Genomic DNA, 15441 nt, shown 5'->3' on the forward strand with positions numbered 1-15441 from the left:
AGACAGAGAGGAGAGAGACAGACACAGAGACAGAGAGAGACAGAAGACACAGACAGAGAGACAGAATGACAGAGACAGAGAGGAGAGAGACAGACACAGATACAGAGACAGAGAGGAGAGAGAGAGAGACAGAGAGGAGAGAGACAGACACAGAGACAGAGAGAGACAGAATGACAGAGACAGACAAAGACAGACAGGGACTGACAGAAAGACAGTTAAAAGAGAGACCACTCCAGAGAGAGAGAGAGAGAGAGAGAGAGAGAAGAATGAGGTATTAACCAAAGGCCTTTACTGAAGCAGAGATCACATGATTCTAGTTCAAGTGAGCTTTGAACTAGTGAACTTTGAGCTCCTTCCATTTCTTACAGCTTGACAACAGAATAGAGTGACAAAACACACAACCAGTAACCTAAAATCTAGGCTTTAATAGAGGTGGCATATAAGGGGTTCAAATTGTTAAACATTGTTTCGTATTTCAGAATGGTGACACAGCTTGATAAAAGTGTGATTCAATTCAAGACAAGTGAGGGTTAATCCTTATATCTCCTGAAAGAATGTGTTAAATTTAAGAACAATTCTTAGGTGAATAAAAGTGTGCTTATTCATCACATTCACCGCTGGCCTCGGTTTAAACACACATTTTATTGGTTTGTTTCTTCAATCATCTTACATATCGGTAATACTGTAGTGTTAAAACACACACAAACACATTGGAATGGGCTTTCACAAACTGGGATTCTGGATTCACAAACTGTCTCCTAGGGTATAGCTTGGACTTTATGAAGAAGGCAGTGGCATTGGCTGTTCCTGCTCCCCAGCAGGTGTTTCCTTGACTGTGATGGACTCGTCAGCCACTACATAGAGGGCTGAGACGGCCGCTGCCCCCCTGGACTCCTGCCTGGTCAGTGTCCGGGCATGGATGCTGAGACCTGGGCTGGGACGGGGGCTGCTATGGGGGTAGGACAGGTACCTGTCTTTGCGGGGAGTGTCCCCGTCCACCAGGCTTCCGGGACGTCGCCTCTCAAAAGGGCCTGGGTCAGGTTCAGGGGTCATGGCCACGAACATACCCGACACGTTAAAGTCCACGTCTGGTGAGAAGTGAAACACAGAGGTCAGCAAACAAGACAACGGGCATTTCCTGTTCTATGTCGAGCGAGGAGTAACTTGGGAGTAACATAGTCACTTAGATAAAGACTTTCTGTAACACAATCCCTCCCAGGTTCAAGTAGAGGTCTCTTACCATCTGGGAAGAACCAGTCAGCGTGCTGGATGATGGGTTCTATGATGGCCACCACATGGACCGAGGTAGCAGCAGCCATCTCTGCCAGAGTCCTGGGGACAGAGACAGAGATCAACATCAATGAAACATCAAGCTAAATTAACTACTGTACAACACTACTAATTGTTTACCTCAAATGAAGGGATGGATTTGTAGAAATAAGTAGATGGGGAAGCACTGCTAAGGTACACAATGGTGGTTTTTTGTAGACAGAAGGTGCTCTTTGCTAAAAGGGGTAAATGGGTCATCAAAAAGAAAGGAGGACCAAGGCACTTGGAAACAACGATTTTAAACGTGTTTTCTTTGTTTCCATGGAACGTGCCATACAAATAAAGGAAGTGTTACGAATTATAAGAAGAGTGCCTTGGTCCTTTCTTTTTGATGCATGGGATGGATGTGTATTGCTCACCCCTCAGTCTTGGACCAGAGCAGGTTGGGTCCCAGCACTATGGCGATGTTACTGGGAGTCATCTTATTCACCTCACTGTCCTGGGCCAGCTTGGCTAGGAACTTTACCAGATACCTTCAAACAAAATCCCAATGGGGTATTGAACCATAGACCTTGTGTGCATCTCATAAATAAATCACCTTTGGGAGCATAGAATTCCAATGGTGGACGATTATGTTTCCAACATTGACACTCACCTGAAGTTGGTCTTGTGGTTCTTTGGCAAACCGTCACATGCCACCCACAAAGCCTGAAGCCTCCTGTCTGGGTCAGACACACTGTACAACACAACATTACACACCCAAATAAGATGGTACAATGTTTCACAGTCTCTGTAATAAACACTTGTTGGGTTTGGGTCGTATTCATTAGGGCACACCATAGCAAAACTCTTTGCAACGGAAAACGCAAAAAATGATTCATTATTTGCCAAATCCGCGTTTCGGTCCGTTTTCTTCTGTTTTGTGCCTAGTGAATACGAGCATGGTCTTGAAAAGTGTTTCACTGCAGAGTGTGATGAGTATATTCTCCAGTGTATTTGTGGACAGTGAATCATTGCGTACAGGTGGATATGTAGTAGTCTTACTTGGAGGCTTGTGTCCACTCATCATACAGTGAGAAGGTCAAAAGGGGTTCAGGCAGCTCTCTGAGGTAGGACTTCAGGGCTCCTGGACAGAGACAACACAACCACAAATATGGTTCATTATAGAACATGAACTGAATGGGGTTCAGGCAGCTCTCTGAGGTAGGACTTCAAGGATCCTGGACAGAGACAACACAACCACCAATATGGTTCATTATAGAACATGAACTGAATGGGAATCAGGCAGCTCTCTGAGGTAGGACTTCAGGGCTCCTAGACAGAGACGACACAACCACAAATATGGTTCATTATAGAACATGAACTGAATGGGGTTCAATTGTGCTTTTGGAAGTAGTGGGACTGTCCTCCTAAAATCAAATCAAAGTGTATTTGTCACGTGTGCCAAATACAACAGGTGTAGACCTTACAGTGAAATGCTTACTTACAGGCACTAACCAACAGTACAATTTCTAAGTAAACAACAGGTATTAATTGAACAATAGATAAGGAAATAAAAAACAACAGTAAAAAGACAGAATAATAACAGTAGTGAGGCTATATACAGTAGTGAGGCTATATACAGTAGTGAGGCTATATACAGACACTGGTTAGTCGGGCTGATTGAGGTAGTATGTACATGTAGGGATGGTTAAAGTGAGTATGCATATATGATAAACAGAGTAGCAGCAGTGTGAAGAGGGGTTGGGACACACACACACACACACATACACACACACACACACACACACACACAATGCAAATAGTCCGGGTAGCCATTTGAATACCTGTTCAGGAGTCTTATGGCTTGGGGGTAAAAGCTGTTGAGAAGGATTTTGGTCCTAGACTTGGCAGTGCGGTTGCCTTGCGGTAGTAGAGAGATCAGTCTATGACTGGGTGGGATCTTTGACAATTTTTAGGGCCTTCCTCTGACACTGCCTGGTATAGAGATCCTGGATGGCAGGAAGCTTGGCCCCAGTGATGTACTGGGTCGTACCCTCTTTACGACTGTCTTGGTGTGCTTGGACAACTCTAGTTTGTTGGTGAAGTGGACACCAAGGAACTTGAAGCTTTCAACCTCCTCCTTTTCCTGTAGTCCACAATCATCTCCTTAGTCTTGGTTAAATTGAGGGATAGGTTATTATTCTGGCACCACCCAGCCAGGTCTCTAACCTCCTTCCTATAGGCTGTCTCGTCGTTGTCGGTGATCAGGCCTACCACTGTTGTGTCGTCTGTAAACCTAATGATGGTGTTGGAGTCGTACCTGGCCACGCAGTCGTGGGTGAACAAGGAGTACAGGAGGGGACTGAGCACGCACCCCTGAGGGACTCCAGTGTTGAGGATCAGCGTGGCAGATGTGTTGCTACCTACCCTCACCACCTGGGGGCGGCCCGTGAGGAAGTCCAGGATCCAGTTGCAGAGGGAGGTGTTTAGTCCCAGGATCCTTATCTTAGTGATGAGCTTTGAGAGTACTATGGCGTTGAATCCTGAGCTGCAGTCAATGAATAGCATTCTCACGTAGGTATTCCTTTTGTCCAGGTGGGAAAGGGCAGTGTGGAGTGCAATAGAGATTGCATCATCTGTGGATCTGTTTGGGCGGTATGCAAATTGCAGTGGGTCTAGGGTTTCTGGGATAATGGTGTTGATGTGAGCCATTACCAGCCTTTCAAAGCACTTTATGGCTACGGACTTGAGTGCTATGGATCTGTAGTCATTTAGGCAGGTTGCCTTAGTGTTCTTGGGCACAGGGACTATGGTGGTCTGCTTAAAACATGTTGGTATTACAGACTCAATCAGGGACATCTGCCAGTGACACCTGCCAGTTGGTCAGCACATGCCCGGAGTACACATCCTGGTAATCCGTCTGGCCCCGCGGCCTTTTGAATGTTGACCTGTTTAAAGGTCTTACTCACGTCGGCTACGGAGAGCGTGATCACACAGTTGTCCGGAACAGCTGATGCTCTCATGCATGCCTCAGTATTGCTTGCCTCGAAGCGAGAATAGAAGTGATTTCGCTCGTCTGGTAGGCTCTTGTCACTGGGCAGCTTGCAGCTGTGCTTCCCTTTGTAGTCTGTAATAGTTTGCAAGCCCTGTCACATAAGACGAGTGTCGGAGCCGGTGTCGTACGATTCAATCTTAGCCCGATGTTGGCGCTTTGCCTGTTTGATGCCTCATCAGAGGGCATAGCAGGATACATGATACTTTTCAACTCAAATATACACCATTCCCACTGGACTGAATACGGTCTCAAATCCAAAGATTGCAGATTGTATTGTCTTCCACTCTGCACCCCCAAATTCACCCCCTGCATAGACTATTGAGAGTAAAGGGGAACAAAAACAACTTTAATGAGTTATGTAAGGGAAATGGGTCATACCAGCTACAGCATGGGGGTCGGAGTAAAACTCCTCTAACTGGGAGGTGGAACAGTCCAGCGCTGCCTTCAGCTTCTTTAGTTTGGAGGCCCCAGCAGCGATTCGGAACAGACCCTGAGAAGAGAGAGATACGGTTTTAAAGTCTTAAAGTTTACAAATATTTTTTTCTTCATAGAAAATTAGAACTGGTTCAACAAACTAACCACAGTTAGATACAAATATAAATGAGGGAAAATGACAACTTGCATTGAAATGAGAAGCTCTTTGAGGGGAAATGGATGTCTACTTTCTGTTCTAAAATTAGAGAAGGCCGTCTGGTTTGGGTATGACTGAGACAAGGAAGGAGGAGAAAATAGATACCATCATATCACATCTAGAGATACGAGTCTGAGGTTGAGCGAAGGATATTTGCAACAACAGTTCTGACTGTATAAAAAGAAACGAAAGCGTTACAGTTGAAAACTTCCCTCCAAGGCACGAGGCTGGTTAACCAACCAAAGAACCAGACCACAGATGTCATCAGTACCAGACCGTAGGCTCTTACTCAGCATGTGTGTGAAATGGCAATTGCCTAGTCTTCTGTCTGTAACATGTTGGTCTTGATCATAAAGGAGTGGGTAGTTTGCTACACATTAGATATGGATAGGGTGACTTACCCTCAATAACTAGTAGTGAAATGAGACCTAGTGAGAAGCACTATAAAAACACTAGCCCAGGGTTACCCAACTGGCGGCCCGCGGTCCAAATGATTTGAATTGTCCCCCCAAGTTTTTGTTGGACCTGACAGACTGTAGAAACACCAGCAAATCAGCTCCAAGTGTTTTTCATTTTGGAAATCTGTTCCAAAGTATTCCCACACATAATGGAGAGATATACTACAATTGATCCTATACAAATGTAAGCAAGGTTTGAAATTATTATGTTTTAGTCCAATATTATATCTGTTTGGGCTTCTTGCAGTCAATTTGCAGTCTACAAATGATTTGTAATTATATTCTGGCCCCCTGACCATCCACTCAAGAAAAGATCTAGTTGATCTCTGCGCTAGTCCATTCTTTTCCTCATCATCGTCATGGTGATGGTTACCTCCTCCTTCATGCCAGTCTCCAGCAGCATCATGACACAGGCCTCTAAGGGCAGGGCGATCTCACGGTTACTCCTCTTCAGGTGCTCTTCCAGAGCCGTGCCGTACGCAGGCTTCTCCATCCATGAGTCTGTACACAGGGCACAACATGGCCGCCAGCGTAGGTCAGTTTCATTACCATGAACCGTATGTGAGGAAACAAAGATTCTGTTCTGACTGCTAGTTTATTCCTGTCATTTTAGAGCACGACTAACCGATTGCTCACTAATAACCAACTGCATCTTAGCACATGTCATTAATTGATCTGTTCCAGAGTGAGACCAGGGCCTCTATTCAAAAAGCGCTCAGAGTAGGACTGCTGATCTAGGACCAGTTTAGCCGTTCAGTTCATAATGAATCAGCTTTATACAGACAGGGGGATACCGGCCCAGATGTGACTGTAGATGTTTTTAAGACAATAGAGCCATTTTCACTCAAATCTCATTTAACCTGATTCAATCTAATTCCTATTTCATTAAGTCAGAGAAAAACTGCTCATTAGCACCTCTTTGTTTTACTGCTAAGGAAATGAAGAGCCAAGACTTAACAAACAGACGCCAGTAAAGTCACTTGAGATTTTCTCTTTTTATATCAAACCTTTATCAGACTCGGTATCCTACTTAACATGACATGAACAGTTGGCTGTGCTTTGTGAATAGTGGCTTTGAAATGAAAGAGGTAACACATATCTGACCAAGGTGATGCAGTCAGAACATTCATTGCATGAAGTGAGAAAGCATTTTGAATCAACATTCAGCTGAATTTATTCTTGCAGGGGAAGAACATTAATGTTTGGTATTTTATCAAGAAAATTGTTAACAGGTTTTGATTCATTAAGGTCTCCTTTACCGTTCTGTGCCTGTATGGTCGGCAGGAGTCCTTCCAGAGCAGCCAGAGACCTCCTGTGGTAGTCAGCCTGGGCCTCTACCAACTGATACACGTTCACATGGCATCACACACATTCACATGGCATCACACACATTCACATGGCATCACACATTCACATGGCATCACACATTCACATGGCATCACACATTCACATGGCATCACACACATTCACATGGCATCACACACATTCACATGGCATCACACACATTCACATGGCATCACACACATTCACATGGCATCACACACATTCACATGGCATCACATATTCACATGGCATCACACACATTCACATGGCATCACACACATTCACATGGCATCTCACACATTCACATGGCATCACACACATTCACATGGCATCACACACATTCACATGGCATCACACACATTCACATGGCATCACACACATTCACATGGCATCACACACATTCACATGGCATCACACACATTCACATGGCATCACACATTCACATGGCATCACACACATTCACATGGCATCACACACATTCACATGGCATCACACACATTCACATGGCATCACACACATTCACATGGCATCACACACATTCACATGGCATCACACACATTCACATGGCATCACACATTCACATGGCATCACACATTCACATGGCATCACACACATTCACATGGCATCACACACATTCACATGGCATCACACATTCACATGGCATCTCACACATTCACATGGCATCACACACATTCACATGGCATCACACACATTCACATGGCATCACACACATTCACATGGCATCACACATTCACATGGCATCACACACATTCACATGGCATCACACACATTCACATGGCATCTCACACATTCACATGGCATCACACATTCACATGGCATCACACATTCACATGGCATCACACACATTCACATGGCATCACACACATTCACATGGCATCACACACATTCACATGGCATCACACATTCACATGGCATCACACACATTCACATGGCATCACACACATTCACATGGCATCACACATTCACATGGCATCACACATTCACATGGCATCACACACATTCACATGGCATCACACACATTCACATGGCATCACACACATTCACATGGCATCACACACATTCACATGGCATCACACATTCACATGGCATCACACATTCACATGGCATCACACACATTCACATGGCATCACACACATTCACATGGCATCACATATTCACATGGCATCACACATTCACATGGCATCACACATTCACATGGCATCACACACATTCACATGGCATCACACACATTCACATGGCATCACACACATTCACATGGCATCAAACATTCACATGGCATCACACACATTTATATTGTATCACATTCAATTTATTCCAAATGCCACACCTTAAATTCCCTGGGGGTCAAGAAAGTTATTCAATCCAATACTACCCTACTGTAATGTAACATTTCAAATGATGAGCTAATGTGGGTGAAATGTGATCTGAAGGAAATGATGATGTTATGATATAGCCAGGATGAAGGATACTCACAATAACATAGTATCGGGCGTAGTCGCCCTCCTTGGAGGAGAAGTTGTACATGTCAGCAGACAGCTGGTCCTGAGGAAGGAAGACGTGAACATCAGCATCTTGTCCCTCCAAATGTGGTGGAGACCCACTTCTGATTGGGTCTACACCACAGAGATAGAGTATTCATCCTCGACACAGAAGGGGGGAGTCTGTTTGGGAAAGGGGGCCGAGACGGAGGTTATAGATATATGTGCTTGTGACGTTGTATCTTGTCTTGAAGCTGCAACACCCATTGTGCGGCAGGGTCACAATAACCTTCTGTTCATACCCCTGTCACAATACCCCCTGTTCATACCCGTCACAATAACCTTCTGTTCATACCCCTGTCACAATAACCTTCTGTTCGTACCCGTCACAATAACCTTCTGTTCATACCCCTGTCACAATAACCTTCTGTTCATACCAGTCACAATAACCTTCTGTTCATACCAGTCACAATAACCTTCTGTTCATACCAGTCACAATAACCTTCTGTTCATACCCCTGTCACAATAACCTTCTGTTCATACCCCTGTAACAATAACCTTCTGTTCATACCCGTCACAATAACCTTCTGTTCATACCTGTCACAATAACCTTCTGTTCTTACCCCTGTCACAATAACCTTCTGTTCATACCCCTGTCACAATAACCTTCTGTTCATACCCCTGTCACAATAACCTTCTGTTCATACCCCTGTCACAATAACCTTCTGTTCATACCCCTGTCACAATAACCTTCTGTTCATACCCCTGTCTCAATAACCTTCTGTCCATACCCCTGTCACAATAACCTTCTGTTCATACCCCTGTCACAATAACCTTCTGTTCATACCCCTGTCACAATAACCTTCTGTTCATACCCCTGTCACAATAACCTTCTGTTCATACCCCTGTCACAATAACCTTCTGTTCATACCCCTGTCACAATAACCTTCTGTTCATACCCCTGTCACAATAACCTTCTGTTCATACCCCTGTCACAATAACCTTCTGTTCATACCCCTGTCACAATAACCTTCTGTTCATACCCGTCACAATAACCTTCTGTTCATACCCCTGTCACAATAACCTTCTGTTCATACCCCTGTCACAATAACCTTCTGTTCATACCCGTCACAATAACCTTCTGTTCATACCCCTGTCACAATAACCTTCTGTTCATACCCGTCACAATAACCTTCTGTTCATACCCCTGTCACAATAACCTTCTGTTCATACCCCTGTCACAATAACCTTCTGTTCATACCAGTCACAATAACCCTCTGTTCATACCTGTCACAATAACCTTCTGTTCATACCCCTGTCACAATATCCTTCTGTTCATACCAGTCACAATAACCCTCTGTTCATACCCCTGTCACAATAACCTTCTGTTCATACCCTGTCACAATAACCCTCTGTTCATACCCCTGTCACAATAACCTTCTGTTCATACCCCTGTCACAATAACCTTGTGTTCATACCCCTGTCACAATTACCTTCTGTTCATACCCCTGTCACAATAACCCTCTGTTTATACCCCTGTCACAATAACCCTCTGTTTATACCCCTGTCACAATAACCTTCTGTTCATACCCGTCCCAATAACCCCCTGTTCATACCCCTGTCACAATAACCCCCTGTTCATACCCCTGTCACAATAACCCTCTGTTTATACCCGTCACAATAACCTTCTGTTCATACCCGTCCCAATAACCCCCTGTTCATACCCCTGTCACAATAACCCCCTGTTCATACCCCTGTCACAATAACCCCTGTTCATACCCCTGTCACAATAACCCTCTGTTCATACCCCTGTCACAATAACCTTGTGTTCATACCCCTGTCACAATTACCTTCTGTTCATACCCCTGTCACAATAACCCTCTGTTTATACCCCTGTCACAATAACCCTCTGTTTATACCCCTGTCACAATAACCTTCTGTTCATACCCGTCCCAATAACCCCCTGTTCATACCCCTGTCACAATAACCCCCTGTTCATACCCCTGTCACAATAACCCTCTGTTCATACCCCTGTCACAATAACCTTCTGTTCATACCCGTCACAATAACCCCCTGTTCATACCCCTGTCACAATAACCCCCTGTTCATACCCCTGTCACAATAACCCCCTGTTCATACCCCTGTCACAATAACCCCCTGTTCATACCCCTGTCACAATAACCCCCTGTTCATACCCCTGTCACAATAACCCCCTGTTCATACCCGTCACAATAACCCCCTGTTCATACCCCTGTCACAATAACCCCCTGTTCATACCCCTGTCACAATAACCCCCTGTTCATACCCCTGTCACAATAACCCCCTGTTCATACCCCTGTCACAATAACCCTCTGTTCAGCCAGGTCATCAGATATGATCCTGTCATGATTAAGAAGCCTTAGCTGGAATATGCCGCCATCTTTTCAACTCTACCTCCAGTCATTAGAGCAGGAAGGTATTCCCAATTTCCCAAGGTCATCCTCTGCTGTATGTGTACCACTTTGCCCACCCATTACATCCTCTGCTGTATGTGCACCACTTTGCCCACCCATTACATCCTCTGCTGTATGTGCACCACTTTGCCCACCCATTACATCCTCTGCTGTATGTGCACCACTTTGCCCACCCATTACATCCTCTGCTGTATGTGCACCACTTTGCCCACCCATTACATCCTCTGCTGTATGTGCACCACTTTGCCCACCCATTACATCCTCTGCTGCATGTGCACCACTTTGCTCTCCCATTACATCCTTTGCTGTATGTGCACCACTTTGCCCACCCATTACATCCTCTGCTGTATGTGCACCACTTTGCCCACCCATTACATCCTCTGCTGTATGTGCACCACTTTGCCCACCCATTACATCCTCTGCTGTATGTGCACCACTTTGCCCACCCATTACATCCTCTGCTGTATGTGCACCACTTTGCCCACCCATTACATCCTCTGCTGTATGTGCACCACTTTGCCCACCCATTACATCCTCTGCTGTATGTGCACCACTTTGCCCACCCATTACATCCTCTGCTGTATGTGTACCACTTTGCCCACCCATTACATCCTCTGCTGTATGTGTACCACTTTGCCCATTACATCCTCTGCTGTATGTGTACCACTTTGCCCACCCATTACATCCTCTGCTGCATGTGCACCACTTTGCTCTCCCATTACATCCTCTGCTGTATGTGCACCACTTTGCCCATTACATCCTCTGCTGTATGTGCACCACTTTGCCCATTACATCCTCTGCTGTATGTGCACCACTTTGCTCTCCCATTACATCCTTTGCTGTATGTGCACCACTTTGCCCACCCATTACATCCTCTGCTGTATGTGTACCACTTTGCCCACCCATTACATCCTCTGCTGTATGTGCACCACTTTGCCCACCCATTACATCCTCTGCTGTATGTGCACCACTTTGCCCACCCATTACATCCTCTGCTGTATGTGCACCACTTTGCCCACCCATTACATCCTCTGCTGTATGTGCACCACTTTGCCCACCCATTACATCCTTTGCTGTATGTGCACCACTTTGCCCACCCATTACATCCTCTGCTGTATGTGCACCACTTTGCCCACCCATTACATCCTCTGCTGTATGTGTACCACTTTGCCCACCCATTACATCCTCTGCTGTATGTGCACCACTTTGCCCACCCATTACATCCTCTGCTGTATGTGCACCACTTTGCCCACCCATTACATCCTCTGCTGTATGTGCACCACTTTGCCCACCCATTACATCCTCTGCTGTATGTGCACCACTTTGCCCACCCATTACATCCTCTGCTGTATGTGCACCACTTTGCCCACCCATTACATCCTCTGCTGTATGTGCACCACTTTGCCCACCCATTACATCCTCTGCTGTATGTGCACCACTTTGCCCACCCATTACATCCTCTGCTGTATGTGTACCACTTTGCCCACCCATTACATCCTCTGCTGTATGTGCACCACTTTGCCCACCCATTACATCCTCTGCTGTATGTGCACCACTTTGCCCACCCATTACATCCTCTGCTGTATGTGCACCACTTTGCCCACCCATTACATCCTCTGCTGTATGTGCACCACTTTGCCCACCCATTACATCCTCTGCTGTATGTGCACCACTTTGCCCACCCATTACATCCTCTGCTGTATGTGTACCACTTTGCCCACCCATTACATCCTCTGCTGTATGTGCACCACTTTGCCCACCCATTACATCCTCTGCTGTATGTGTACCACTTTGCCCACCCATTACATCCTCTGCTGTATGTGCACCACTTTGCCCACCCATTACATCCTCTGCTGTATGTGTACCACTTTGCCCACCCATTACATCCTCTGCTGTATGTGCACCACTTTGCCCACCCATTACATCCTCTGCTGTATGTGTACCACTTTGCCCACCCATTACATCCTCTGATGTATGTGCACCACTTTGCCCACCCATTACATCCTCTGCTGTATGTGTACCACTTTGCCCACCCATTACATCCTCTGCTGTATGTGCACCACTTTGCCCACCCATTACATCCTCTGCTGTATGTGCACCACTTTGCCCACCCATTACATCCTCTGCTGTATGTGCACCACTTTGCCCACCCATTACATCCTCTGCTGTATGTGCACCACTTTGCCCACCCATTACATCCTCTGATGTATGTGCACATTTGGTGCCAATAGATCTCCCTTAAATGATATCAGTTCAATACACTATGAAAGTAAATACATGTTGACATGATTTCAGTGGAGACACTTGATATGGTGAATCAATCTGTAAAAAACAGCTGTTCTGTTTTTATCCCAAATCAATCTAGAAAACAACAGCGTTTCTCCAGAGTCTTGTTACTACAGTATGCATGTTGCTCGCGGGTGACCAGTTCCTTTTCATTGAAAATGTCTAACTCGACTTATGAATACTACCTACAGTACCTTACACATCTCCACTTTGTTCAGGGCCTCGTCCATCTCGTCTTTGAGAGTCTCAACCTTGGCGGCCGTGGCCTGGTAGTTGGTGGAAAAGTGAATAGACTTGCTTGCCTGCAACCACCTGGAACAAAAAGAAAATATCATGGAGATGTGGAACTTTGTCTCATCTATGTGTGAACATAGATTTTACTTGAGAAATGCACATACAACTTTTGCAAAATAAAAACATGTATTTGGCATAGCTTTATTTTGGGGTTCTAGTCCAGTAGCTAGCTCTGGGGTTCTAGTCCAGTAGCTGGCTCTGGGGTTCTAGTCCAGTAGCTGGCTCTGGGGTTCTAGTCCAGTAGCTGGCTCTGGGGTTCTAGTCCAGTAGCTAGCTCTGGGGTTCTAGTCCAGTAACTGGCTCTGGGGTTCTAGTCCAGTAGCTAGCTCTGGGGTTCTAGTCCAGTAGCTGGCTCTGGGGTTCTAGTCCAGTAGCTGGCTCTGGGGTTCTAGTCCAGTAGCTGGCTCTGGGGTTCTAGTCCAGTAACTGGCTCTGGGGTTCTAGTCCAGTAGCTAGCTCTGGGGTTCTAGTCCAGTAACTGGCTCTGGGGTTCTAGTCCAGTAGCTGGCTCTGGGGTTCTAGTCCAGTAGCTGGCTCTGGGGTTCTAGTCCAGTAGCTGGCTCTGGGGTTCTAGTCCAGTAGCTGGCTCTGGGGTTCTAGTCCAGTAGCTGGCTCTGGGGTTCTAGTCCAGTAGCTGGCTCTGGGGTTCTAGTCCAGTAGCTGGCTCTGGGGTTCTAGTCCAGTAGCTGGCTCTGGGGTTCTAGTCCAGTAACTGGCTCTGGGGTTCTAGTCCAGTATCTGGCTCTGGGGTTCTAGTCCAGTGACTGGCTCTGGGGTTCTAGTCCAGTAACTGGCTCTGGGGTTCTAGTCCAGTAGCTAGCTCTGGGGTTCTAGTCCAGTAGCTGGCTCTGGGGTTCTAGTCCAGTAGCTAGCTCTGGGGTTCTAGTCCAGTAGCTGGCTCTGGGGTTCTAGTCCAGTAACTGGCTCTGGGGTTCTAGTCCAGTAGCTAGCTCTGGGGTTCTAGTCCAGTAGCTGGCTCTGGGGTTCTAGTCCAGTAGCTGGCTCTGGGGTTCTAGTCCAGTAGCTGGCTCTGGGGTTCTAGTCCAGTAGCTGGCTCTGGGGTTCTAGTCCAGTAGCTGGCTCTGGGGTTCTAGTCCAGTAGCTGGCTCTGGGGTTCTAGTCCAGTAACTGGCTCTGGGGTTCTAGTCCAGTATCTGGCTCTGGGGTTCTAGTCCAGTAACTGGCTCTGGGGTTCTAGTCCAGTAGCTGGCTCTGGGGTTCTAGTCCAGTAACTGGCTCTGAGGTTCTAGTCCAGTAACTGGCTCTGAGGTTCTAGTCCAGTATCTGGCTCTGAGGTTCTAGTCCAGTATCTGGCTCTGGGGTTCTAGTCCAGTAGCTGGCTCTGGGGTTCTAGTCCAGTATCTGGCTCTGAGGTTCTAGTCCAGTATCTGGCTCTGAGGTTCTAGTCCAGTATCTGGCTCTGAGGTTCTAGTCCAGTATCTGGCTCTGGGGGTTCTAATACAGTACCTGGCTCTGGGGTTCTAGTCTAGTAACTGGCTCTGGGGTTGTAGTAGAGTACCTGGCCCTGGCTGAGTCATAGTCTAGGACTAGCTTAGCCAGCTGTTTCCTCTGTCTCAGGATGTTGGGAATGTCCACCTGGGTAGGTATAGGAGAGATCATAAATGGTGTCATTATCATTAGTATGACCATTGACATGCTCAGTGTTATCAATGCCAGGGTAAGATATGGAGAGTGTTGGTGATCACCTCTGCTAGCTGGTTGAGAGGTTCCAGGATGTCTCTCTCTAGCTGGACCTCGTGTTGCATCAGCTCAGACGCTAGTCTGCTCTCTGCCTCCCCACATACATCCATCATCTTACTGCCACACACACACACACACACACACACACACACATGTAAAGACACATATACACAGATAAACAGAGAGAAAGAGGAGAGAGAGAGACCGTTATCACCGTGAAGCTGAGAGTAATATATATTGTAGGAATACCACAAACACATTTGGGGCCTTTTAAACAACCATATCCATCCCTGTATAACTAACTCTCACTAGTTTAGTCCTGGGATCTCATCATGTTCTGTGCTTATGGACTAACTTCCCTAACTGAATCTTTCTGAATCTGCATGTTGAACATGTTCAAACCATAGATATCATTGTCTGGTTTGCCAAACACAGATGCAGCCTGGTCTTGGACTAAGAAGCATGGAGAATCTCCATTGTACCTGGGAAA

At 46.2% G+C, this 15441-nt stretch overlaps 1 protein-coding gene across 1 annotated transcript in view; it reads right to left on the reverse strand.

The window, feature by feature from the left end:
- Window positions 1-124: 124 nt before the first annotated feature.
- Window positions 125-15441, reverse strand: part of LOC135528763 (rho GTPase-activating protein 17-like) — a 50792-nt gene continuing 35475 nt past the window's right edge. The window contains exons 5-16 of the mRNA XM_064957830.1: window positions 14957-15068; window positions 14770-14846; window positions 13151-13268; window positions 8213-8281; window positions 6655-6736; window positions 5769-5896; window positions 4685-4796; window positions 2314-2395; window positions 1925-2005; window positions 1689-1802; window positions 1241-1332; window positions 125-1088 (exon numbers count right to left, since the gene is read on the reverse strand). Of these exons, the coding sequence (XP_064813902.1) occupies window positions 778-1088; window positions 1241-1332; window positions 1689-1802; window positions 1925-2005; window positions 2314-2395; window positions 4685-4796; window positions 5769-5896; window positions 6655-6736; window positions 8213-8281; window positions 13151-13268; window positions 14770-14846; window positions 14957-15068 (1378 nt within the window). The 3' untranslated portion in view covers window positions 125-777. The remainder of the gene's footprint in view (window positions 1089-1240; window positions 1333-1688; window positions 1803-1924; window positions 2006-2313; window positions 2396-4684; window positions 4797-5768; window positions 5897-6654; window positions 6737-8212; window positions 8282-13150; window positions 13269-14769; window positions 14847-14956; window positions 15069-15441) is intronic.

The sequence above is a fragment of the Oncorhynchus masou genome, unplaced genomic scaffold (genome assembly GCF_036934945.1).
Source record: "Oncorhynchus masou masou isolate Uvic2021 unplaced genomic scaffold, UVic_Omas_1.1 unplaced_scaffold_1028, whole genome shotgun sequence".
NCBI lineage: Eukaryota > Metazoa > Chordata > Actinopteri > Salmoniformes > Salmonidae > Oncorhynchus > Oncorhynchus masou.